At 44.0% G+C, this 26,180-nt stretch overlaps 1 protein-coding gene across 4 annotated transcripts in view; it reads left to right on the top strand.

Annotated features, from left to right (window-relative positions):
- LOC137157787 (E3 ubiquitin-protein ligase rnf213-alpha-like) overlaps nt 1-23,237 on the top strand; it is a 213,110-nt gene extending 189,873 nt beyond the window's left edge. For all 4 annotated transcript variants that reach the window (XM_067555196.1, XM_067555197.1, XM_067555195.1 and 1 more), the window contains 4 exons: nt 4,597-4,797; nt 6,948-7,037; nt 18,052-18,212; nt 19,820-23,237. In XM_067555196.1, coding sequence (XP_067411297.1) covers nt 4,597-4,797; nt 6,948-7,037; nt 18,052-18,212; nt 19,820-19,961 — 594 coding nt within the window. In that variant the 3' untranslated portion in view covers nt 19,962-23,237. The remainder of the gene's footprint in view (nt 1-4,596; nt 4,798-6,947; nt 7,038-18,051; nt 18,213-19,819) is intronic.
- Nucleotides 23,238-26,180: the final 2,943 nt, after the last annotated feature.

Raw genomic sequence — 26,180 nt, 5'->3', positions numbered from 1 at the left:
CAGCCCGCATCACACCCGATACCATGGCTAAGTTCAGACTCCCTGCCTCAGGACTCTACACAAGAATTTGAGGCTACACTGGAGGAGGGGAAGTCAGTGGCCAGGGTGTCCCTTCAAGCAGCCTCTGACACGGCTGAATCAGCAGCCAGGACAGTGGTGTCAACTGTATCAATGAGACAAGCCGCATGGCTCCAGTCATCTGGTCTGTCTCCAGAAGTCCAACAGTCCATTCAGTACCTCCCATTTCATGGTGCAGCTCTGTTCACAGACCAAATGCACATAAGGCTGCACAGGTTAAAGGACTCCAGAGCCACTCTCTGCTCTTTGGGTCTCTATACCCAGTCATCCACCAGGAGGCACTTCAGGCCCCAGCAGCCAGAGATGTTTGGGAGCCGGTCCAGAAGCAAAACCCTATAAAAAGAAAAATAGGGGTTATAAAAGATGCTAGGGTCAACCTCTGGCTTCCGCCGCCCAGTTGGGCTCGAGCTGCTACCCCTCCGGAGGCAAGCAGGCCTTTTGAAGGTGTGCCTGGGGGCGACCTACCAGCCCTTACCCAGGATCCAGCCTCCCTTATTTTCTTACCACCTTGCACCCTTCCACCAAGCCTGGGCTACTATAGCATTGGACCAATGGGTGTTAAATACAGTAACAGCCGGGTAACCCTTCATTTTATTTCATTGTCACCTTCCTACCCCCCAAACCTCATTCCTCTTCAGGGACCCTTCTCATGGGCAACTTCTTATCCAGGAGGTGCAGACCTTCCTATGGTGGGTGCCATAAAAGAAGGTTGCCAAGAATGGAGAGGGAGAGGATTCTACTCCTGTTACTTTCTGATCCCAAGTCAAAGGGGGCTTGCAGTCCACCCTGGACCTGCATGGCCTCAACAAGTATCTCAAGATGTTAAAGTTCTACCTGGTCTTTCTAGCCTCCATCATTCCCTCCTTGGATTCTGGTGACTGGTACGCTGCCCTCGATTTAAAGGATACATACTTCCATATTTCAATCTTTCAGGATCACAGAAGACTCCTATAATTTGTGGTCAGAAAGCAGCACTACAAGTTCATGGTGCTTCCCTCTGTCCTATCAACAGCACCAAGCATATTCACAAAATGCAAGGCGGTAGTCATGGCCTACCTCAGACAGTGGTGTATACAGGTCTTCCCCCTCCTGGACAACTGGCTCAAAGGACACTCAAAGGCACAAGTCTAGCACAGCACTAGGGTTGTTCGAGCCACCTGTCAGGCTCTGGGCCTGTTAATAAACGAACAAAAAGCAACACTGGTACAAGTTCATTGGAGTGGTCCTCAACTCCACCCAAGCCACAGCGCTCCTATCAGAGGCCAGGACCTTTGCCATATTGGAACTCGTAGCCCACGTATAAACTCATCCCCTCACCACAGCGCGAGTATGCCTCAGGCTGTTAGGGCACATGGCAGCTTGCACCTATGAGGTCCAGCACATGAGGTTACACCTCAGGCCTCTGCAGATGTGACTGGCAATTGTTTACTTCCTGGCCAGACACCATCTGGACATGGTCCTCATGATCCCTCCACCAATACTTTCCTCACTAGCACACTGGTCAAAACCGCATCACATGTCAAACAGGGTCCCCTTCATAGCCCCATGACCAACATTGTCACTGGTGTCAGATGCTTCGGATCTAGGGTGGGGGACCCACCTCGGCACCCTCAGAACCCAGGGTCTATGGTCCAAGGAGTTGAGCTGGTGTTACACATAAATGTCAGGGAGCTCAGAGCGATCCGAGGGGCCTGTGGAGTGTTCCTTCCCCAGCGGTCCAGCAAGGTAGTGCAAATATGGATGGACAACATGGCCTTGATGTATTACATCAACAAGCAAGGGGGAGCCCAGTCCCCAGCCCTTTGCCCAGAGGCCCTCCACTTATGAGACTTCTGCGTGAGTCACACAGATCATCTAGAGGCTGTACATCTCCCAGAGGTCAGGAACACCTTGGCAGATCACCTCAGCAGATCTTTTTCCTTTCACCATGAGTGGTCCTTACACCTAGAGGTTGCCAAATCCATCTTGCAGAGGTGGGGTACTCTCTGTTCAGTCTGGTAGAGAAGAGATCCACTTGGGAAGTGCCATCAATTCTGTTCCCTACAAGGGCTCGACAGTGGCTCACTTTCCAATGTTTTTCTTTTACTATGTTTGGGTGACCTGATGCATGTCTTCCCACCAATTCCCCTCAAACAAGGTCCTCAAAGGTTAAAGGGACAGAGCGCGAGTCATCTAGATAGCTCCAGCATGGCCACACCAACACTGGTTTGGGATGCTTCTAGATTTATTGGTGGCCCCCCTTGGGTCCTCCTAACCCGACTGGACCTTATTGCTCAAGACCACGGTTGACTGCTACATCCTGACCTAGCCTCGCTACATCTGACAGCGTGGATGCTTCATGGCTAAAGCTGGAGGAACAGGCCTGCTCCACTCAAGTCCAACAAGTCCTGTTGGAAAGCAGGAAACCCTCCACCAACGTTTCACCTGCTGGGCATCTGATCGGAATCTCTCCTCGACTAAATTATCTATGCAAGCCATTCTGGATTGCTCCACTTGTATCAACAAGGTCTAGTGTTATCAATTAAGGTACACCTGGCAGCCATATCGGCCTTTCACCCTTCTATCCAGGGCAAATCAGTCTTCTCACATGAGATGACAGCCAGATTCCTCAAGGGCCTGGAGAGGTTCTTTCCACCGGTATGCAACCTGATTCCTCAGTGGGACCTCAACCTGTTCCTATCAAGGCTTACTGGGCCCCCCTTTGAACCTCTTGCTTCTTGCTCTCTTCACACCTATCTTGGAAGGTAGCCTTCTTGGTGGCAATTACTTCGACAAGGCGAGTCTCAGGGATCAAGTCCCTGACTTCCGAACCCCCTCACACAGTGTTCTACAAGGATAAGGTTCAGCTGTGCCCTCACCCGACCTTCCTGCCAAAGGTGATATGGCAATTCCATGTCAACCAGACTATTTTCCTGCCAATCTTCTTCCTGCCACCCCAAAAACCTAACGAGGAAAAGCGTCTCCACTTGCTTGATGTCAGGAGAGCTCTGGTGTTCTACATTGACAGGACTAAGGCTTTCCGCAGAACCACGCAATTGTTTTTCACGATTGCCAAAGTGGATGAAGGGGCTGCCAGTGTCACCCCAGAGGATATCTTTCTGGATCACTGCATTCACCAGAGCCTGCTAGAAGCAGGCAGGAGTAATTTCTCCGGCTTTGCTGACAGTCCACTGCACAAGAGCCCAAGCATCAGCAGCGGCTTTCCTGGCTCAGGTCCAGATACAAGACATCTGTAGAGCCACAACTTGGTCTGTGGCCAATACCTTCGCAGCCCTTTATGACATCACTCAACAGGCCTGAGACAATGCGGGCTTTGGCAGAGTGGTATTGCAAGCAGCATTTCTGTGAACTCCTAGCCCACCTTCAGAGATACGACTGGAGAGTCACCTGATATGGAATAGACATGAGCAAGCACTCGAAGAAAAAAAGAACAGTTAACCCTTTATAACTGTTCTTCTTCAAGATGTGTTGCTTATGTCCATCCCACAACCCACCCTCTTTCCCCTTTGTCAGAGTTCTGGCAAGAAGGAACTGAGAGGGAGCGGGGCAGGCAATGCCCTATATACCAGCACATACACGTGTGACACCACAGTGCACTAGAGTTGGCCCTACAGATATCACTCAGGAAAAAATCTCCAGCACCGGTGCATGTGTCATACATAAACCTGATATGGAATGGACATGAGCAACACATCTCAAAGAACAGTTACAAAGGTTGGTAACCATTCTTTCCAGTTTCATAGAGAATTATATCCTTTCTATAGTTTTTTATCACCTTCCCCTAGAATTCCCACTTGAATTCTATAGCAAAGTCAAAAAACATATAGCACTTACATTCTGTAGGAGTATTGCTTAGAGAGTCAGACTACAATTTTAACTACCAGAATGAGGTAAAATACTTACTAAGAGTATTTGTGCATCATTAATGTGACATTATTTTACAGCTCAACAACGAGGTAACTTTGATCATAACATGGGGAACAAATATTTGATAATAAAGGGCTTTTCAATCTGGTAGACAAAGGTATAATGTGATCTAGTGGCTGGAAGTTTGAGTTAGACAAACACACTGGAAAAAAAGTATACATTTTTAACAGTGAGGGTATTAACCATTGAAACCATTTACCAAGGGTCATAGTGAATTCTTCATCACTGGCAATTTTTAAATCAAGATTGGATGTTTTTCTAAAAGATCCTCTGTAGTTCAAACAGGAATCATTATGGGGAAGTTCTATGGTTTGTGTTATACAGGAGGTCAGAGTATACAATCACAGTGGTCACTTCTGGCCTTAGAATCTATTCATTTGCCTTATCTACAGCACCTCTAACAAAATTCTTTATACCTTATTCATACATTGTATACAATTCCTTGGCTCATATAAGGCAAGGCTAGAAATACTTAAGGCTGCGTTCTTCAAAGTTGCCTAGGGGATTTGGGTGCCGTTGCTTGTAATGGGAATTGGATGTGGAAATCCCACAAACAGCCTGACTCTTTTTGGCTCCTATTGCTATCCTTAGGAACCACTGAGTGTGAGTCTGATGAAACGCATTATGGAAGAGGCCAGGTCAGTGAGTGACATTTCCCGAGCACTCTCCACCCTGAAAGTGGCTGCGGAGTTCCTAGCTGTGACTGGAGGGAAACCAGATCGGCTCCTGACTGAGTATGTCAGAAATGAGCTGAAGATGGATACTAATGCAAAGCAGTTCAGAGACTTACCAGTAAGAGATTCACTTTGTTTGGAATTCACAGCAATGAAAATGAAGCTCTTTAATAAATATTTTTTGTTTTCATGCTTCCTACTATAGATGCTGAATATATAAATATAGAGTAGAGTTTCTTTTAAAAGTGTAATTTGAGAGAAAATTTGGGTTTTGATTAAATTAATTGTTTTTGCTTTCCATGGAAAATTTCAGCTTTCCATCCAAAAATGAAAACTTCTGAGTTTCACCCAAAATGGAGAACTTTGCACTGAAAATACAAAACAAAAACAAAACAAAAAAAAATCAACTTTTAGATTTTTGAGAAAAAAGTTGAAATTCTCCACAAAACATTTCATTGAAATATTCTGTGGAAGAAAACCCATTTTCTGACCAATCCTACTATATAGAATAGAATAGATTTTTCTGTCAGAAAATGCCGACTTGATCAAATTGAAACATTCTGTGGGAATTCAGCTTACCCACCTCTTACCTTCCCAGGTTATTCAGCTTCTCAACAGCCTCCCAAGTCCAGGTCACTTTTGAAAATGGGAGGCTCCTAACTCACCTAGATACTTCTGAAAAAGTTACCCTGCGTTGATTTGGAGACATACATTGTCTCTGTTATATCACAGCACATTGTGACTGGTGCCTCTAGACCAGGGGTGTCAAACTCGCTGACAGTGACGGGCCAAATTCTAATAAGCTGCACTTCACAGGGGCCATGCAATACCCTCTGCCGAAAAATTCGGGCCATCTTCCCCTTTTCGGCGTCGGGATTTCACGGGGGACCATGTTGCCGGACTGAGTGCATTGCCGCTTTCAGGGATTTCTCAGCGTCCAGCATCAACGCTTTAAGACATTTCACAGACTCTTACACCGGCAATGCCATAGGCAGAGAAATCTCTTTAAGTGCCAATGCCCTAACTTTGGGCGGCAACACATCTTGAATAAACTGGCCGGACACGGGCCAGATCAAAAAGGTTTGGCCCGCGGGCCGTATGTTTGACACCCCTGCTCTAGACCAATGGTCCCCAAACATTTTTGGTCCACACACCCCCCTTTATCTGGTCTGTGCCCCCTGAGGGCTGGAGCTGCAGCTGGGGCTATGAGAGGGGCCACAGCCAGAGCGGAGGCTGAGAGCAGGAACAGAGCGGGGAGCAAGGCTGGGAGCTGGGGGGCTAAGGCTGGGACTGGAGCTGCGTCTTGGGGGTGGGGCTGGAGTGGAGCTTGGGGCAGAGAAGGGCTGGATGGCGCTCCTTCCCTGCCCCATATGGGGGCTAACCTAGGCCCTGCCGCACCCCCCAAATGTTCCTCTGGAGGGCACACCCCACAGTTTAGGGACCACAATTCTAGACACTCCTGCAATACAAATTAATAATACTACAATAGAAACTCAGAATTATGAACACCAGAGTTACAAACTGACTGGTCAACCACACACCTCATTGGGAACCAGAAGTATGCAATCAGGTAGCAGAGATCAGGGAAAAAACAAATACTGTATAGCACCGAACTGTTAAATGTAAATTACTAAAAATAAAAAGGAAAATTTTTAGGATTTGACAAGGTAAGGAAACTTTCTGTGTTTGTTTCATTTAAGATGGTTAAAGCAGCATTTTTCTTCTGCATAGTAAAATTTCAAAGCTGTATTAAGTCAATGTTCAGTTGTAAACATTTGAAAGAACAACCATAACATTTTGTTCAGAGTTATGAACATTTCAGAGTTACGAACAACCTCCATTCCCAAGCTGTTTGTTACCCTGAGGTTCTATTGTAATTAATAATCTTCATGGGCACAGTCTCTGAAAATGCCTGCCAGGTACCAGCAGGATCCCAGCTTTTCAAACCAGAGCTTGGTCATTCTACTCAGAGAACTATGCATTGAACTGAACTAGTTGAATAAACTGAAACAAAGAAAATATTCTCTCTGTGCCTACAAAAGACTGTCAAAAGTCAGTTTCGCACTTCAGCAAACTCTGGTTCCAGGTGCTTAGCCAGTGACTTCCACCAGCTCTGCGGTTTGACATTCTTTAAAACTTTGACAGTAGCAAAGCAACTGTGAAATAAATATGGGAAGTGCTCACTTCCGTGATGAGGATTTAAATATCAGTGTCAAAGCTTTCTGGGTCCCAATGTCTGGGTAAATCCCTGTCTGTGTTTCATTCCAGGTTGTCCCACAAACACAGCTGAAGCACATCCTGTCTCTCTGGCAGATCCTATCAGCAAAGAGATCAGCACTACTTGTACAAATGAACCAGGTAATGGAGAAAACCCACCCTAGTGAGCCCTGGTATGGGGCTGTGATAAGCTGAAAATTTTCCATGAAAAATGTTTTTAAATCAGAAAATTGGGTTTTTCCACAGAAAATTTTGACTTTGTTGAAAAAAATAAAGCACAAAAACTTTCCAGCTGAAAACCAAATTGTCTTTTGGGCATGCTGCTGAAATCCAGCTGCACTACGCAGAGCTCAGCTGGGAAATGGGTGACATTAACAGCTTGTAACTCAGCCAGAAGAACTCTTCTGTGATCCTTTACATACCACTAAAATCCAACCCACCAGCTTTTGCCAGTTTCTTAACTTGTTGTTCTGTATCCTTCCTTACTTTGTTTTGGATAGGAGAGTTCCAGGTACTGGTCCAGTTTGTTGTGCCGAGAACATTAATGTATTTTGCCTTTCATAAGTTTGTTATTTTCTAATTCCAAAGCTGAATTCAGCTTTGCAAAGTCTTATAGGATACTTAGCACAAGTGAACATGATTATAAAAAGACATAGACCAATTCAGGCCATGAAACATATATACATTCTTCTTCGAGTGATGTCATTGTGGTTGCTCCACTTTAGGTATCTTCACGTCCCGCATCCTTGACCGGAGATCTTCACAGCAGTACTTGTCCAGGTAGCGTGTGCGCAGCTCCCGTCTCGCAGCACTGTTGGTGCGTCTTTTAGCATGTGTGCAACCCAACCCCCTCAGTTCCTTCTCAACCATCCATGGTCTGAAACTGAGCAATAGCAGCAGTTAAAATTTCATTCGTCTTTGACAGTTTAGCATTAGTTTTTAGTCAGTAAGTTACCTACCTGTCTTTCAAAAAAAAATTCTTCTGATAGAGGAACTTATAGGCATAAGATTTAAAATCCCCAGGATTTAAAAGATGCACCTCATGTAGAGATGCCATGTCAGTGTCAAATCCACGTTCATTTTTTGTATGTTGTCTAGCTGAAGCTTATGTGCCACAAAAGTGCATTCACTGTGAAAATCTCAAAGCAAGGGCTAGGAGAGAGGGATCTGAGGGTAAAGCTTATACTGATGAAAGGATCCCTCAGACCATCCTCTAACCCAGGACTGGACAAGACAGAACGCACCCCAAAAGAAAAGAAACACATTGTCTGCTCCCACTACTTCAACAAAGAGAAAGTGTTCACCTAAGAGGCTGTCCCCCACACAGAATACCAAAGAGGCAGAGGGTTCCTCAGGTACGAATCAGTCCATGCCACCTAAGGACTTGAAACATTTGGGTAGAGTCAAGAGACTCACAAAAACTGTACTTCTCCAGCCCGGCACTGCAGAAAGATACAGTGCAGAATCCATTAGACCAACCATTAACACTAACTACGGCACCATCAGAGTCTGCAGCATCAAGCACGGCACCGAAGAAAAGTACAGTGTTGAGAGAGATCACAGCACCAACAACTGACAAGGTGCCGATCACAGCACCGACAAGGATCACGGCACCGATCAACACCACGGAACCAACTGAAAGCACAGCACCGACATTGGCATCATCCGGAAAGAGGACGTGCAAACAGCATCACACACAATCCATCCAGACTTTGTCACTGCGATCACCTACACAAGGGATCATGGAATCACTGGTGCACTTCACACATAATGAAGCAATCTCCCCAGTACGCTCTCAGTGCAGAAGACAGCAAGGCAGGGGAAGCTCAATTTTCATCCAAGCACTCCTCCTTGACCAGACCATCATTTGAGGCAACTCAATATGCCCTTCAGAGGACACAAACCATATCCATACTATGGTCTATCATGACTTGGTCCTCCTATGCCATACTATATGCAGTGGCATAATTGGGATGCTTGGTCATCCTATTGCAGGGCATACGATAGACTTACCAGTTCCCCCACATATAGGGCGAAATCATTCAGACTCTCATCTCCAACGACATCAGCTAAAGCAAGGAATGAAGCACAGGCAGAGGACACAAGTGTGGAGCAAGACACACTGCCTCCCACACATGGATCATCATCCTCACCAGATGAAGCTGTAATTCCTCCTGCACCTACAGCAATAGATGATCCCAAACAATTTAACAACCTCTTCAAGAGGGTGGCACAAGATTTAGAGATCCCCCTAGAAGAAGTCAGAGTCCCACCACAAGTAGCTAAATATATTACATACAGCAACATCAAAGATTGCGCTTCCTACAGATGAGGCACTGATGGAACCTGCCAATAACATATGGCAGACATCAGCTATCATCCCTCCTACTAATAAGAGAAACAACAGGAAACATTATATCCCAGCCAAAGGGATGGAATTTCTATTTACCCATCCACTTCCAAATTCACTGGTTTTTGATGCAGCAAATTAAAGGGGCAAGCAGACAAATTATAAGTGAACACCATATAATAAAGACTGGAAGAGGCTTGATCTACTAGCCAGAAAGGTTTACTCATTTTCCACTTTATTAATGAGGGTATCAATTATGCAGCACTACTTTCAAATTACGATCACAACATTTATGAAAATGTATCACAATGTATTAATGATATGCCAGAGAACAAAAGAGATCATACAAAGCTCTGCTTAATGAAGGACAACTTATAGCCAGAAGATTGCTGCAGGCGTCATTAGATGTGGCTGATATGGCAGCCAGAACAACAACCACGGCCATAGTTATGCGTAGGGCTTCTTGGCTCTATTCAGCAGGCCTTCCCAGGGAACTACAAACAAAAATAAATGAAGACCTCCCATTTGATAAGGTCCAGCTCTTTGCTGAAAAGATGGACAAAGTCCTTCATTCAATGAAAGATTTCAGTGCAACGCTTAGAGCCCATGGTATATATGCACCTGGAACAAGGAGGAAACAGAGGTTTCAACCATATGCCCTCAAATACCCTTTTCAGTCACTGTAGTGAGTGGGTGTGACCTCCCTCCAAGACTGACAGGGAGCAACAGGCCAGGCCTGTGGGGGCGGGGCCAGAGACTGCCTGTCTGCCCGCCTGGAAGCAAGAGGGCGGGACAGGAAGTACAAAAGAGAGGCCCAGGAGCTCAGTCGGCGGCCAGCTCCTGGAGGGGAAGGACGTCCCTCCCAGCCCTCCAGAGCTGCCTGTGGCCTGGTATCCAAGCGAGCCAACTGAGACCGGGTACCCAGGGAAGCGGACCAGGGCCGGCGTACGGGTGCCGGTGAAGAAGCAGCGCGAGGCCTGGGCACCAGCGGTACCCCCGGCTCCAACAACCCTGTTGGACTCGGTGATCCCAAGGAGTGAGGACCTGGAGGAGTTGCCCGACGCACATGCGGAGGAGGTGGCCCTACAGGGGCCCAACCTGGAGAAGCTTACCCTGGAACTGCAAGAGGACGACGGTGAGGCGCGGGCCCTGACAGGACCAGACCTGGTGGAACTGCCCCCCGCTGATGGCCCTGAAGAGCTTCCCAACCTGCCGCCCCCTGACGAGATCGAGGGGTTCTACAACCTGCCCCTGGGCACTTACCCCGACGAGGGCGACTGGATGACAGGACACAAGGACCCGAGGGACAGAGGGAAGGAAGTAGCCCAGGGGAGGGGCCACACAGTCCGGGGATCAGGGAGCCGGACAGTGACTCAGTGTGTTGCGGTTGGGACCCTGCTGACTTCGTGGCATACCCCTCTGCCACAGCTAGGGACATGGGCTGGAATGCAGTGGAGTCAGGTGGGCCTGCGTCCCCCTTCCCCGACCACCCCGCCTGGGACCTTTGAACTGTTTATAGCTCGGAGACTGTTCCCCCAGCCCAGAGCTAGGGCTACCCCTGACGAAGCAGGGTAGTGAGTGGGTGTGGCCTCCCTCCAAGACTGACAGGGAGGGATGATCCACCCCTCTACAGTCACAATACAGACAATACAAACCACAGAGAGGGAAGCAAAAACCACACATGCAGGCAACTGCAATAAACATCTTCGACTTCTCAAGCAACATCATCCAAACAGCAGTTTTGAGAATTTGGTCGAGGGTCTGAGAAATCCCACTCAGCAAAACAGTGCCAGCTGTATCAATGAGAAATTTCTAATTTTGCCTTCAACAAATCCACCCCAATTGGTCAGCAATCACAACAGACAAATGGATCTTAGAAATCATCACATCAGGATACACTATCCCATTCATATACATCCCTCCTCTCCGCAACCCTTCCCCGGTACCTCTTCAGAGACCCATCTCACATGCAAATACTGCACCAGGAAATAGATCATCTCCTATAACTAGGAGCTATAGAGCAGGTACCATCACATCACAGATGAAAAGGGTTCTATTCCCACTTCTTTGTGGTATAGAAAAAGAACGGAGGATGGAGACTCATACTAGATCTCAGGGCACTAAAAAAATTTGTGAGATACAAAAATTGAAGATGGTCATGTTATTAACTGTAATATCAGCATTGCAGAGAGGGGACTGGTTCTCAACCCTCAACTTTCAAGACGCTTATTACTATCCGACAACCATTACTAATGCAAAGTACTACAATTTGGCCTATCTACGGCACCAAGAGTTTTCTCCAAAGTGCTCGCAGTTGTTGCGGCACATCAAAGGAGACAGGGAATTACGATCTTCCCATACCTGGACCATTGTCTAATAAAGACACCCAGTCAAACCCTAGCCAGACAAACTACTGGTCAAACCATAACACTGTTTCAAAAACTAGGACTCAGGACAAACAACGAAAAGTTCATTTTGAACCCAACACAGCAGTTGGAGTTCATAGGCGCAGACCTGAACTTGAGAATAGCCAAGGCATCATTACCAATGCCCAGATTCAAGGCTATTTCAGACCTGATATCACTAGTAAGGAACAGCCTAACAGTAACAGCACGCATTGCTCTACAGCTTCTGGGACACATGGCAGCTACAACATTAATGGTACAGTACACTTGACTACATACGCAATGCCAACAAGGGTGGCTTGCTTCGGTCTACAGACCAAATAGACACAATCTAAGCAAAGTGCTGAATACACCAATCAAGGTAAAAGATTCCCTACTATGATTGACTCAAGAAAACAATGATGGGAATCCAATTTTCATGGACTCCATCTTCAATTATGATTACCACAGATGTGTCACTCCTAGGATGGGGAGCACATCTGCACGACCATACAAACCAGGGGAGATGGTCAGAAACCGAAAACAACTTACACATAAACATATTAGAGCTCCAGGCAGTGCTCAATGCTTGCCAGCACTTTCTACCATTCATAAGAGACAAATCAATAAAGATAATGACAGACAACATAGCGTGCATGTTTTATATAAACCACCAGGGAAGAGCAAGTTCCCACTCCCTATGCAGCAAATCAATGAAGCTCTGGAACTTGTATCTAAAGCACAACATGAACGTATCAGCAACATACCTACCTGGGAACCAGAATACCATCGCAGACAACCTCAGTAGACACTTTGCACAAAATCACAAGTGGGAGCTGAACAATGAAGTCCAGAAAGACATTTTTCACAAATGGGACTTCCAACGATTGATCTCTTTGCACACAAAACAAAACCGCAACTGTCATCTTCTCTGCTCAAGGGTGGGACTAGGACCAGGATCAATGGGCAATGCCTTCCTACTCAACTGGAGCAAGGGACTCCTGTATGTTTTCCCACCCATACCAATGATACCCAAGACAATAGAGTTGACATGGTGATAATGATAACACCGGCTCAGCCCAGGCAGACATGGTTCTCAGATCTACTGAACATGTCAATGCACAAACCTATCATGCACCCTGAGACACGATCTCCTTTACCAGGATGGCAGTCAGATTTACCACCCAGAGATACAGAAACTTCATCTAACAGCATGGTTCATAAATGATTCTGCCCTGACAAGTTAAAATGCTCAGAACAGGTTAGATAGATGCTACTAAATAGTAGAAAGCCAACAACTAGGGGAAGTGGAAAAACACCCTACAAAAGTGACACAGATTCGAATCTTGGTGCAAAGAGACGAATCTTGGTGATATCCTCTTCCATTCCAGTAATCCTCTAATACAGCTTGGAACTAAAAAAAAAAAATCAGGTTTATCAATTACTTCCCTAAAGGTACACCTATCAGCAATTACGGTCTACCATGACAAGATAATGACACAACCATATTCACCCACCTGATGGTAAAATGATTCCTAGGAGGTTTGCAGTCATATGTGCCCCCACCATGGAATCTAAATCTAGTACTGAGAGCCATTACCAGGGCACCATTCAAACTCTTAGCAACATGTTCACTTCCTCACATGTCAATGAAAGTGTCCTTTTTAGTCCTTTTACATCAGCCTGGCATGTAGGGGAAATTAGTGCATTCATAGTCTACCCACCTTACCCAATATTTCATAAAGATAAAATCATCCTTAGGCCACATGTAAAGTTCATACCAAAAGTAGTGTCGGACTTCCATATTAACCAACCTATTCATTTACCTACCTTTTATCTGAAACCACATACTAAGGCGCAGGAAGCAGCACTCCACACTCTGAATGTCAGACACGTGATACATTTTACCTAGAAAGAACAAAAACATTTAGAAAATCTGACAAGCTTTTTGTTTCAGTGGTGGAACGCATGAAAGGCAAAGCCATATCTAGTCAAAGGCTATCCAAATGGATATCAGCATATATCCACCTATGTTAACAAAAAGGCTTACAAGCTCCCTCAGGAACCAAAGCTCATTCAACAAGAGCAATGTCCACTTCCATAGCATTCCTGAATAATGTACCTATCATGGACACATGCAAGGCAGCACTTTCACAAAACATTATGCAATTCATCAGGCGTCTGCTAGGGATGCTACACTAGGCCCAACTGTACTTTCATCCATACAAACCAACTAACATCAAAGTCCCTCCACCAAATATGGGACACTGCTCTATAATCACCTAAAGTGGAGCACCCACAGGGACATCACTCAAAGAAAAGAAAATGTTACTCACCTAGTGCAGTAACTGACGTTCTTCAAGATGTGTCCCCCTGTGGGTACTCCACTACCCTCCCTCCTCCCCTCTACTTTTGAGTTCTAGTATGGGACTCTCCAGTAGAGAAGGAACTGAGGGGGTAAGGTCGCATACGCACTAGAAGACGTGCCAACAGCACTGCAAGATGGGAGCTGCACATGCACGACCCAGACTAATACTGCTGTGATGATCTCCAATCAAGGACGTGGGACATGATGACACCTAAAGCGGAGCACCCACAGGGACACATCTTGAACAACATCAGTTACTGCACTAGGTGCGTATGTAAATATCAATATTAATACACACAATATCAACAACATTATAATGTGAGATAGTAAATATATAGTAGATAATACACAGATAGCAGGTATATAGTAGATTGCAGATAGTAGGTAGATAGTGGGTGGTAGAGGATAGTAGATAGTACATACATAGTAGATGATAATAGACAGTAGATGATTGTAGCTAGCTAACTAGATATATGGTAGATAATAGTAGGTAGATAGTAAACAGTAGGTAGATAGTAGATAGTAAATGATAGTAAGTGGCAGGTCATGTGGCACACGGCTGGCTCTACTACAGTGGGTTTCGCAATTTTTTCCTTTCGTATGGGTCAGGGTGCCACCAGTTACCCCATCTCCAAGTGGGATCCCTCCAATAACGTCCCGTGCAGAGGGGAGGGGGAAGGGACCCGGACCCGCCCTTTACTCCAAGTCCCAGCCCAGGGGCCCTACAAATAGCAGTTATGCACTGCTGACAGTGTCCAAGTCTGCAATTCTTTCCCCTGGGCTATTTCCCCCTCTGCCCCTTCAGCTTCTTCTTCCCTGCTCCCTTTCTGCCTGGGCAGGGCTTCTTCTTCTCTCAGGCCTCAGTGCCTGGGGAGTGTCTCCTCTCTGCTTGCACCAGTCTTCCCCTTCCTGGTTCCACTACCTTTCTTAGGATTCTTCTTTTCTCCTTCACACAGCACAGCACCCTCCTACTCTGCCTCCAGGTAGCTCTCCTGCCTGTCTGGAGCAAGTGCCCCTGTTGTAATCCCTGCTTTGTCAGCAGGGAACAGGGTCTGGATCATTACATATCTCCCTTCTATCACTGTCTGGTTGCCCACTAGCCCTGCAGTCTTACATAAGATACTAGATACACAGTAGACAGTAGATAGCTAGTAGATGATAGTAGACAGTAGGTGGTAGATAACAGATAGGTATATAGTAGATAGTAAACAGATAGTAGATGAAAGTAGATAGATAGTAGGTAGATAGATGTTAGTAGGTAGTAGATTATAGATAGTAAGTAGGTAGGTAGATAGATAGTAGGTAGTAGATAGTAGAAAGATAGTAGTAGATAGATAGTAAGTAGACAATAGATAGATAGCTGGTGGTAGATGGTAGGTAGATAGTACATGATAGTAGGTAGTAGATAATAGTAGATACCTACCTACTATCTAAATCATCTACAGTCTTTATACCATCATCTACCTACCTACCTACCATCTACTATCATCTTCTTACTATCTACTGTCTACCTACTATCTAGTATATAGCTATCTATTATCATCTACTACCCCTAGATACCTACTATCTAAATCATCTAAAATCTTTCTACCATCATCTATCTACCATGTTCTTACTATCTACTATCTGCCTACTATCTATTATCCATCTACTCTCGTCTACCAACTACCTACTCTACCTGCTATCTACCGATCTACTATCTACAATCTTCTATCATCTACTATCTCTCTACTTACTATCTACTATAATCTATTACCTTGCTAGTATCTATTATCTACCATCATCTACTACGTACTATCTAACTGCTATATACTAACTACTGTCATCTACCACCTTCTATCTGCTATCGATTATGTATCTACTATCTGTACTACCTACTGTCTATCTACATACAGTCTAGTAGATGATAGTAAATGATAGACTAGATAGTTGATAGCAGATAGATAGTGGGTAGTTAAGTAGACAGTCTAGCTATCTGCTATCAATTATCTACCTAATCTACTATCTACCCACTATCTACTTACTGTCTATCATCATCTACGTACTATCTGCTATTTACCTACCTACCCTCTACATGCTATCATCTATCTTCCTGCTATCTGCTATCTATTTTAGACAATCTACCATGTACCTAGTATCTATTATCTAATACCTACCTACAACCTATCTACTATCCACCTACTGTCTACTATCTACCTACCATCTACTATAATCTACTACCTGCTATCTATTTTCTATCTATCTGCTATCATCTATCACCTACTGTCTACTATCTATGTACAGTCTGTCTACTATCATTTACTATCTACCTACTAGTAGATAGTAGGTAGTAGATGATGAGGTAATAGTAGGTAGATAATAGATCTATTATCTAAATACTATCTACCTATTATCTAGTATCTACCCACTGTCTATCAACTATCTATCTATTTACCTCCTATCATCTACCTACTGTCTGTCTATCATTATCTATTATCTACTACCTACCTACTAATTACTCTCTACTATCTTCTATCATCTATCTATGATCTACCATCTACCTAATATCATCTATCTACCTACTATGTACCATCTATCTAATACCTTCTATCTATTAGGGATAGGATACAGAAGGACCTAAACAAACTGGAGGACTGGGCCAAAAGAAATCTAATGAGGTTCAACAGGACAAGTGCAGAGTCCTGCACTTTGGACGGATGAATCCCATACACAGCTACAGACTGGGGACCGATGAGCTAGGCAGCAGTTCTGCAGAAAAGGACCTGGGGGTTACAGTAGATAAGAAGCTGGATATGAGTCAGCAGTGTGTCCTGGTTGCCAAGAAGGCTAATAGCATATTGGGCTGCATTAGTAGGAGCATTGCCAGCAGATCACGGGAAGTGATTATTCCCCTCTATTGGCATTGGTGAGGCCGCATTTGGAGTATTGTGTCCAGTTTTGGGCCCCCCACTACAAAAAGGATGTTGAGAAGTTGGAGAGAGTCCAGTGGAGGGCAACAAAAATGATTAGGGGGCTGGAGCACAAGACTTATGAGGAGAGACTGAGGGAACTAGATTTGTTTAGCCTGCAGAAGAGACGAATGAGGGGGGATTTGATAGCAGCCTTTAACTACCTGAAAGGAGGTTCCAGGGAGGATGGAGCTAGGCTGTTTTCAGTGGTGGCAGATGACAGAACAAGGAGCAACGGTCTCAAGTTGCAGTGGGGGAGATCTGGGTTGGACATTAGGAAAAAGTTTTTCACTAGGAGTGTGGTGAAGCACTGGAATGGGTTACCTAGAGAGGTGGTGGAATCTCCATCTTTAGAGGTTTTTAAGCTGTGGCTTGACAAAACCCTGGCTGGGATGATTTAGCTGAGGTTAGTCCTGCTTTGAGCAGGGGGTTGGACTAGATGACCTCCTGAGTTTCCTTCCAACTCTATGATTCTATTATCTACTATCACCTACTATCTAGTATCTACTACCTACTATCATCTACTAGTAGATTGTAAATAGGAGGTAGTTAGTAGACCGCAGGTAGATATTAGATGAATCCATCTAGTGGATGGTAGGTAGGTAGATAGTAAATAGATAGTAGTTGGTAGAGGATAGTAGGTAGACAATATACAGTAGATGATCATAGATAGTAGGTGGTTAGTAGATAAATAGTAGAACTACTATCTACCTACCTACTATGTACTATAATCTACTATCTAGTACCTATCTACCACCATCTACTAGTAGATAGATGGTAGATAAATAGTAGATAGATAGTAGGTGATAGGTAGATAGTAGGTAGGTAGGAAGGAAGATGGATAAGCCCAGTGTATATTGCTCAGTAATATCTATGAAAGTTTTGTTGGCCACAGGGTCTGAGGTTGGCCTGAGGTCAATGCAGAACCACATGCTCCACTCCATCCAAGGACCCCTCCCCCATATATAGGGCAGAAGCAAATATCGCTGGGCTATACTTGCTCTGAGCCAAATGAGGACTCTCTTCCTTCAAGCACATCTTCAGCTGCCCTGTGCATGGGGCATCTCTGCAGTTGTTACCACTGACTCTGTGCTTTTCATTTCAGAATCCTTTCTTCCTCATAGACAAGAAGTACCATGATGAGCTGGATGACCAGAAGAGGGAGGAGCTAATAACTGCATTATCCACCATCAATACTGAGTTCTTTATCATTGAGCTGCATGAAATGATCACAGTGAAATTAGAAAGCTGCAAAGACAGTTGGGGGTAACAACACATTTTTCTTGTCTGTCAATATACCAACAGGCACTGTAAGAACATTTAGATCCAGATGAAAAAACTTTTTTTAACTTTTAATTTGGAACAGGCACATACCACTTTAGAAATACAGCAAGAGTCCTGTGACACCTTAAAGACAAATTTATTTGGGCATAAGCTTTCATGGGCAGAAACCCACTTTGTCGGATCCAACGAAGTGGGTTTCTGTCCACGAAAGCTTATGCCCAAATAAATTTGTTTGTCTTTAAAGGTGCCACAGGACTCTTGCTGTTTTCCTAAAAACAGACTAACAAGGCTACTCCTCTGGAACTCACTTTAGAAATGATTCCCTGCTGATTTAAGAGTGTTTGTTGTGGGTATGGGGTTTTTTTGTGTGAAATACAGGTAAAAAAGATCAAGGTAAATGTAGGGGGGAAAAACCCAGCATCTTAAAATTACCTGTATATTACTTACATGCTGTATTAAAAGGGAAAGGTCAAATCATATAGCATATAAAAGATAATTTTCCATAGATTTCCAAGTCTTGTTGAATTGAATAACGTGCAGCTGCTAGTAATCTAAGCTAGAGATTCTCAAACTTTCCATACTTCGGAACTAAAGGGGTTCAGAGGAGGATATTGAAAATGATCAGATGTGTGGAGAAGCTACTATAAAGAGAGACTGATTAGACTGAGTTTTGTTTCCTTGGAAAAAAGGAGATTTGATAAAAGTCTATAAAATACTGACTGGTCTAGAGAAGAAAGATCAGGGGACATCTGCTCTTCCTGCCCCATAACACAAGAACAAGGGGACATTCAATGGAATTGACAGGTGGGAAATTCAAAATTGGTCAAAGGAAATAGTTTTTCACGTGGCTTGTGATTAACCTATGGTACTCACTGCCACAGGACGTCACTGGCTGAGAATTTAGTGAGATTTAAGAAGAAATTAGACTTCTGTGGATAACAAGAACATCTATTGTTAATGGTAAAATTTCCGACAGGGATATTAAATCTCATTCTTTAGGTAAGGGTTAGAGTTTTGGTTTCTTCTATTCCTTATGGCCCTGATGCCTTGTTTTCTCCCCAGAATTATGTCCGGTACTGGATATTTTCACCCATTGCTGTTTAAGTGCTGCTTTGATTAAAAATTTATGGGAGAAAATGTTACCTCTTGTCTGACAACTCTTAAACATTCACTAATTTAGGCTTTAGAAACTTTACACGTAGGGCTTTTTTTAATGAAAAAGTTGAGGTTGGACTAAATGTAAATGTTCTTGGAAAGCTTCTGCCTTCCTCACAAAATTTTAGTTCAGAAAACCAAAAATTTGGGGACATTTTTTGTTAATTGGCCATCAATGTTTCACTTTTCACAGTGTTGGGCTGAAAATGTTTACTTTTTGTTTGCTGAAAACCAAACCATTTTCAGGTTTGGGGGCTTCATTTTTCAGCAAAAAGGTCAAAACTTTCTGCAGAAAAATACCTCACTTCATAGCAGCTAAAGTGACCAACAGTGTGAAAAGGGAACTCAAGAAATTGGATGTGTCTGTCAGACTTGGGACTTAGTCTTTCCAAACCAGTGTTCCGTATGTTCATCTTGTTTTCTTTTATAAACAGGATAATGGAAACCTTTAAAGAATATTTAGCGGGAAAAGAAGAAATTTACATTGAGAATCTGACCAGCACTGTGAACCCAGACCTTCAGTTGAAGAACGTCATTTCAGTGTGGAAAACTGCTGTGCTAATCAGCAAATCTTAGGCCTGTGCCTACATCCAAGAGTGAATGTGTCCATTAATTGTTTCTGATAGATACCAAAATGAATTGCTGCACCCAGACTGTAATCCACAGTGATTTAGGAAGAGGAGTTTCCTTGAGAAGTGAGTCTCATCAAATCAGCAGGCCTATGTATCACTTGAATCAAAATAAGCCTGCAATTGGATTGAAGTGGTACCAAGGCCTGGGGATTTGAGTCGAGCTAGGTTTTTTTGCCCCCACTGCTTCCCTTGGAAGGCTGTTCCAAAACTTCACTCCACTGATGGTTAGAAACCTTCATCTAATTTCAAGTCTAAACTTCCTGATGGCCCGTTTATATCCATTAATGTTTGTGTCCACACTGGTGCTGATCTTAAATAATTCCTCTCCCTCCTTGGTATATATCTCTCTGATGTATTTATAGAGAGCAATCATATCTCCCCTCAATCTTCTTTTGATTAGGTTAAACAAGCCAAACTCTTCGAGTCTCCTCTCATAAGGTAGGTTTTCCATTCCACAGATCATCCTAGTAGCCCTTCTCTGCACCTGTCCCAGTTTAAATTCATCTTTCTTAAACATGGGAGACCAGAACGACACACATTATTCCAGATGAGGTCTCATCAGCACTTTGTATAATGGCACTAACACCTCCCTCTCTCTATTGGAAATACTTCACCTGATGCACCTTAGGACTGCATTAGCTTTTTTCAAGGCCACATCACATTGGTGGATTAATCATCCTATGATCAACCAATATGTCCAGGCCCTTCTCCTCTGTTACTTCCAACTGATGCGTCCCCAATTTATAGCAAAAACTTTTAGTATTTGTCCCTAAATGCATGACCTTGCACTTTGCACCATTAAATTACATCCTATTTCTATTACTCCAGTTTACAAGGTCATCTAGATCTTGTATGATAATCCTGATCCTTCTCTGTATTAGAAATAGCTCCCAACTTTGTGTCATCTGCAAACTTTATTAGCACACTCCCACTTTTTGTGCCAATGTCAGTAATAAAAAGGTTAAATAAGACTGGTCCCAAGACCGATCCCTGAGGAACCCAGCTAGTAACCTCCCTCCAGCCTGACAGTTCACCTTTCAATATGACCCATTGTAGTCTCCCCTTTAACCAGTTACTTATCCAGCTTTCTATCATCTTTTCCAATTTAACTAATAATTCCCCCTGTGAAACCGTATCAAATGCCTTACTGAAATCTAGGCAAATTAGATTGACTGTATTCCCTTTGTCTAAGAAATCTGTTATCTTCTCAAAAGAGGAGATCAGATTGGTCTTGCACAAGCTACCTTTTGTAAAACCATGTTATATTTTGTCTCAATTACTGTTAAAGTAGTTAAGGCCATAGATGTTCTCTTTCAAAATTTTTTCCAAGACCTTGCATAGTACTGAACCACTGAAGCCTAATGGCTAGAGCCATAGACTGAGACTCAGGAGACTTATGTTCTGTTCAGTAAAAAGAAAAATATGTCACTGATCTGCTTCATAAAGTGCTGTGGCATCTGCAGATGAAAAGCCCCAGCTATTATCAGTCTGGTGTAATGGACTCCAAGCTAGGGCTTGCCGGGGTATAACTATTTTGATAAAATGATCACTCCTCACTGACATGGTTATACCAGTTGTAGCCTATAGGACTAGCCTGCTTGCTTGTACACACACACACACACACACACACACCTTTTCTTATAGATTTAAGTGTTTTATTATAACAAATAATAATAATAATTCATAATAATATGAGTCATAGACTCATATTAAAGTTATAGCTGTAATGCAAAGTACCTTACAGGCCATATCCTGTATGAAAGCTAAGGCAGTTAGCATACATATGTTTGGGGCTTTTGGCCCAGATAAGTAATGATGAGTTAAAGGATGAGACATATGGTTATAATCTTTATCCTAGATAAGTCAGGAGGTATAAAAACAGGGGGGAGGGGGTCGTGGTCTCAGCTTATGCACCCAGTAAACTTCAGATACACCACAGAAGCCACAAATAGGGCCAGAAATAACAAAAGGTGAGATAAATGAACTGTCTGGAAAGGATGTGGATATGTCATTAATACTCACGAACCTGCCAGCCTATAGAATAAATGTACCTTAATACCATGGGGGTGAAGAATCCATGTTTGGATTTAGGAGGACCCATACTGCTCAGGGTATAAGAAGGGGCAAATCGTGTCACTTAGGGTGATGGTCAGCTACTCCTTCTTGAAGCTTCTTTTAGTTAGTGTTAAGATTTTTGTTCTTCGTTTATACTTATTATTATTTGGAGTCTTAGCCTTACAGCTCTTAGCCCTCAAACTTTGCCTAGCTCTCCACACCTTCACTCAAGAAGTGAGGAACCAGACATCTCTCTCAACCAGGTCGTCAGGGAAGGGTGTGAGTATATTAATCCAAAGCATACCCTAGAAATACATATCTATCACATGAGTCTCTAAAATAAGACTGTAACCTATCTATTTGATTATTTTCTTTTAAGTCAGTCATTTGTCTATCATTTTATGTTAGCCAAATTTGTATAATTTTATAAGCTTTTATTAAGATATCAGTGTGATCATTCCTGTTGTGCATCTTGAGGTCCCTATAAAAACTCTTCTGGAGCCTGATTCCAGGACAAGAACCTCATTATTTTCTGATCAGATCAATTGGCAAACCTATAACCATTCAACTTACTAAAACATCCAAAAATCAGGCTACACAGTCCAACTTCCAGTGTTGGCCAGGCCTTGCACAGAGAAGTAGCCACTGGAGTCAGTGGGGCTGGTTCTTTACAGCCTGGCTCCTCCTGCACTCATTTGCACCTAAGGAAAGTGCATGTAAAATGCCACCAAATCCAAATGGCTCTTTGCAGCCATGTTGCCCTCTCTGGCTCAAGGATAACACAACGTGCAAAGTGGAGGAGGACAAGACCTCATGGATAACAGAGCATAAGGCCCCCCCCCCCCCCCGCCTCATTTTTAAATTTGTAATGAATTATCTCAGCCAGGGATTCTCAGACTTGGTCTAAATCTGTCTCCATGGTATTCCAGCTCTTTTCTTGTGCTTTAGCAGATGGAATCATCACCAGTTCTTTAGGGTAGTGTCATGGCATGCACCGTATTACAGACTACAAGATCATAGTGGTCCCTTCTGGCCTTACAATCTGTGAGTCTCTGCTCACTGCTCTGCAGCTAAATGAAAATTAGGTGTTAGAAAACTATAAATGCTAATATTTTTTCTGCCTTGCTTTCAATGCAAATATTTCCGTGTCTTGCAATAAAAAAAATGGAACAAGAACTGTCACATTCGTCTAGTTATTACCAGATTTGAAGACTTTATAAAAGTGAGGGTGTATGTGCTTGTATGTGTGTGCATGCATATACATTTGGGAGAAAATTATCTTTTCATTCTAGTGAAATGAATTGGAATAAGAATATCTTTATAGCATTTGCCCGTTCTATGAATATTTTCCAAAGTTTAAAAATTGTCCCCCACCCTGAATCAGGACAAAACAAAAATCCCTAAAACATTCACAAACTGGTTTTTTTTTTCCATTTTAGGTCAATCGAAACATTTTGTTTTGATAACTTTGAAATATTTCATTTTTCTCTTTTTAACTTTTTGTTTTCAGTCTAATCAGCTTCAATTGCAAAACAAAAAGTCATTTTGCACCAAAAAACAAATTTTTCATTTAGAGAAATATCTTGATTTAATATTTGGACAATTTTGAAACATTTTTCAACATTTTCTCACGTCAGGAATTTGTTGAACCCAACCCCATTCTGGGTTCAATGAATCTGCATTTTTCAATGCGAAAAAAACCAATGTCAGAAATGTTTCAGTTCTACTTTTTAAGCCTTCTCTATAACCCATCCCTAGTCTCCTTGGTCCCTCCTGCTACCCGGCACCACCTTTCTGCCTCTCTGCTATCCCAGCCCCCAAAGGGCCATTACACTGCTAACTGGATCATAGTCAAATAGCTTCACTTCCTGGCTCTGAGCCAAAAGGTACTCACACCCTGCTTTGCTGCCCAGATTCGAACTTATAACCATTCCTCTTCCACTTTGCCCCCATCTCTGCTAGTTGGCTCAATCGGGGGCACGAAGGAATGTCCTCGGCCAGCCGTGCCTGCTTTCAGTTTAGGGAAATATGGTCACGCTAACTGAGAGGTTTTTTAAGGCCCAGGTTGACAAAACCCTGGCTGGGATGATTTAGTTGAGGTTAGTCTGCTTGGAGCAAGGGGTTGGACTAGTTACCTCCTGACATCCCTCCCAACCCTAATATTCTACACTTCTAGGTCTTCAATGTGTGGGGTGCGCACCTCTAGAGGGGCACGGAGGAAGTGCCACCCAGCCCTGCTCCACCCTGAGCTCTGCTTCAGGATCAGCTGCAGCATGTGGCCTGGCCTCATCTCTGGTGCCTGGCCATGGCCCCCACCCCGAATCTCGGCACTAAGCCCCCGACTCGGCCCATGGTCTCGGTGCCTGGCTCTTGGCCATTGGGACCCACTAGGGCCTTCGGGCCCCCAGAGACCCCAGGGACAGCCTCGACCTCCACCACAGCACCCCGATCGTGGCCGGGCTCACAGCCCCAGCTGGGAAGGGCTGGTGGGGCACAGACAAGGGCTGGGAGGGCAGCATGGTTGAAAGTTGGAGGACCACTGCCTAACCTGTGATTAGCCAGATCTAACAGCATGAGCTCTTTGCACCTGAGCTAAAAAGCCCACCTCTGTTAGCCAGAGGCAGTAGCAGGCTTATTCACTTACCTGGTTCCACCATTGGTGGGACGGAGACAGCTGGCTACACTGAGAACAGCTAGGGGAGGTGGGGAAAGTCAGAATGCAGGGCCACCATTTCAGATTTTGTTATGGGGAGAGGGGGGCAACTCCTGGCCGGTGACGGGAGCGGGGAGAGGAGCAAGCAATGGGATGGGGTCATTCCCAGATGGTGGTACAAAACTCGGGGTGGGAGGGGCGGGGGGGGCAGATGCTCCTCATTGTCCTCCCTAAATGGCGCCCCTGCCAGGATGTGGGTGACTGGAGGCAGGTGGGGGAAAGAAAACAGCCAATTGGGGCCGGAGGGGGGGGGCTGGAGGGGGCTCAGGGGACTGGCCCTGAAGGATGGTGGGTGGAAAGAACATGAGGCCAGGATGGGGCCTTCCGAGATGGCTCAGGGGGCTACTGGGAAGCACAAGCAGCAGGCTACCTGGTAGGTCTTGAGACCCATGAGTTGCAGCTCCATGGCTCTGCCTGAGAAGTTTGAATTAAGGCCCTGCCTGCGCTGCCCTCCGATTGGGCTGCAAAGTGAACATGTGACACCCCATTGCCCCATGGACGGGCAGGGCATAGTGGAGACCCATGGACCAAGCATTTGTTCCCCCCAAACTTCACAGCGTGGCCCCCACTATGCCAAATGTTCTGCCGCATTTTTTTTGGCAAAACTGAGCATTTGTCCTGTTTGCTCTTGTCGACTGATCAAAATAGTCAGGATGTCAGGGAAAGGGCCTAAAAAGGAGACTGTCCTGGCCAAAACAGGATGTATGGGCACTCCATTATGGGTTCAATTCTCACAGCCAGTGGAGTACCGTACACCCACCCAAAAAAACTGGACCAGTTTAATTTAAATCAGTTTAAAGCTGAGCATCTCCATTTTTATAATTTGTTTTATATCAATTCAGCTAAAGCCCATTGGGAAAATGTTTAAACTGAACCAAAACAAGCCAGGTTTTCGTTAATGTGATGTATTGTGTGATGTTCACATGGTGTTTTGCAGTAATTCAACTAAATTGATTTTAAACGTGATTTCAGACTGAGTTTTCATTCCAACTTCCACTGACTTAATTATACTGTTGTAGTTAAACTAGTTGAAAACCCTGTGTGAGTACGCTGTTCTCAATGCAAGAGCAGCTTATTTCTATTTGGCTTCACCCAACTCCTAGTCAACTTAACCAGAATCTCAATCTTTTAAACTGGAATAAAATGGAATTCCACATAGGAATTGAAACCAATTTAACTAAAGCAGTTTTTTTTTTTTAAATCATATCTTCAGTTATAATACTGCAAATTTCTCAGGCAAACAGGCCCAAAATTGAGTTAGCTGATGTTGGATTTAAGCAAAATCAATTTTAGTCCCTTTTAAACCAAAAATCTGAGTGTTCACATGAGGTATTTGTATCTGTTTAGCTGCCTTTTAGGTAAAGCAACATTACTTGTGTGTTGATTGCGTCTGTT

Source organism: Emydura macquarii, unplaced genomic scaffold (assembly GCF_026122565.2).
Source record: "Emydura macquarii macquarii isolate MOO-44397 ecotype Brisbane River unplaced genomic scaffold, CSIRO-AGI_Emac_v2 contig_1566, whole genome shotgun sequence".
NCBI lineage: Eukaryota > Metazoa > Chordata > Testudines > Chelidae > Emydura > Emydura macquarii.
Note: the sequence above shows the minus strand (reverse complement) of the source record. Positions and strands in the feature narration are given on the sequence as shown.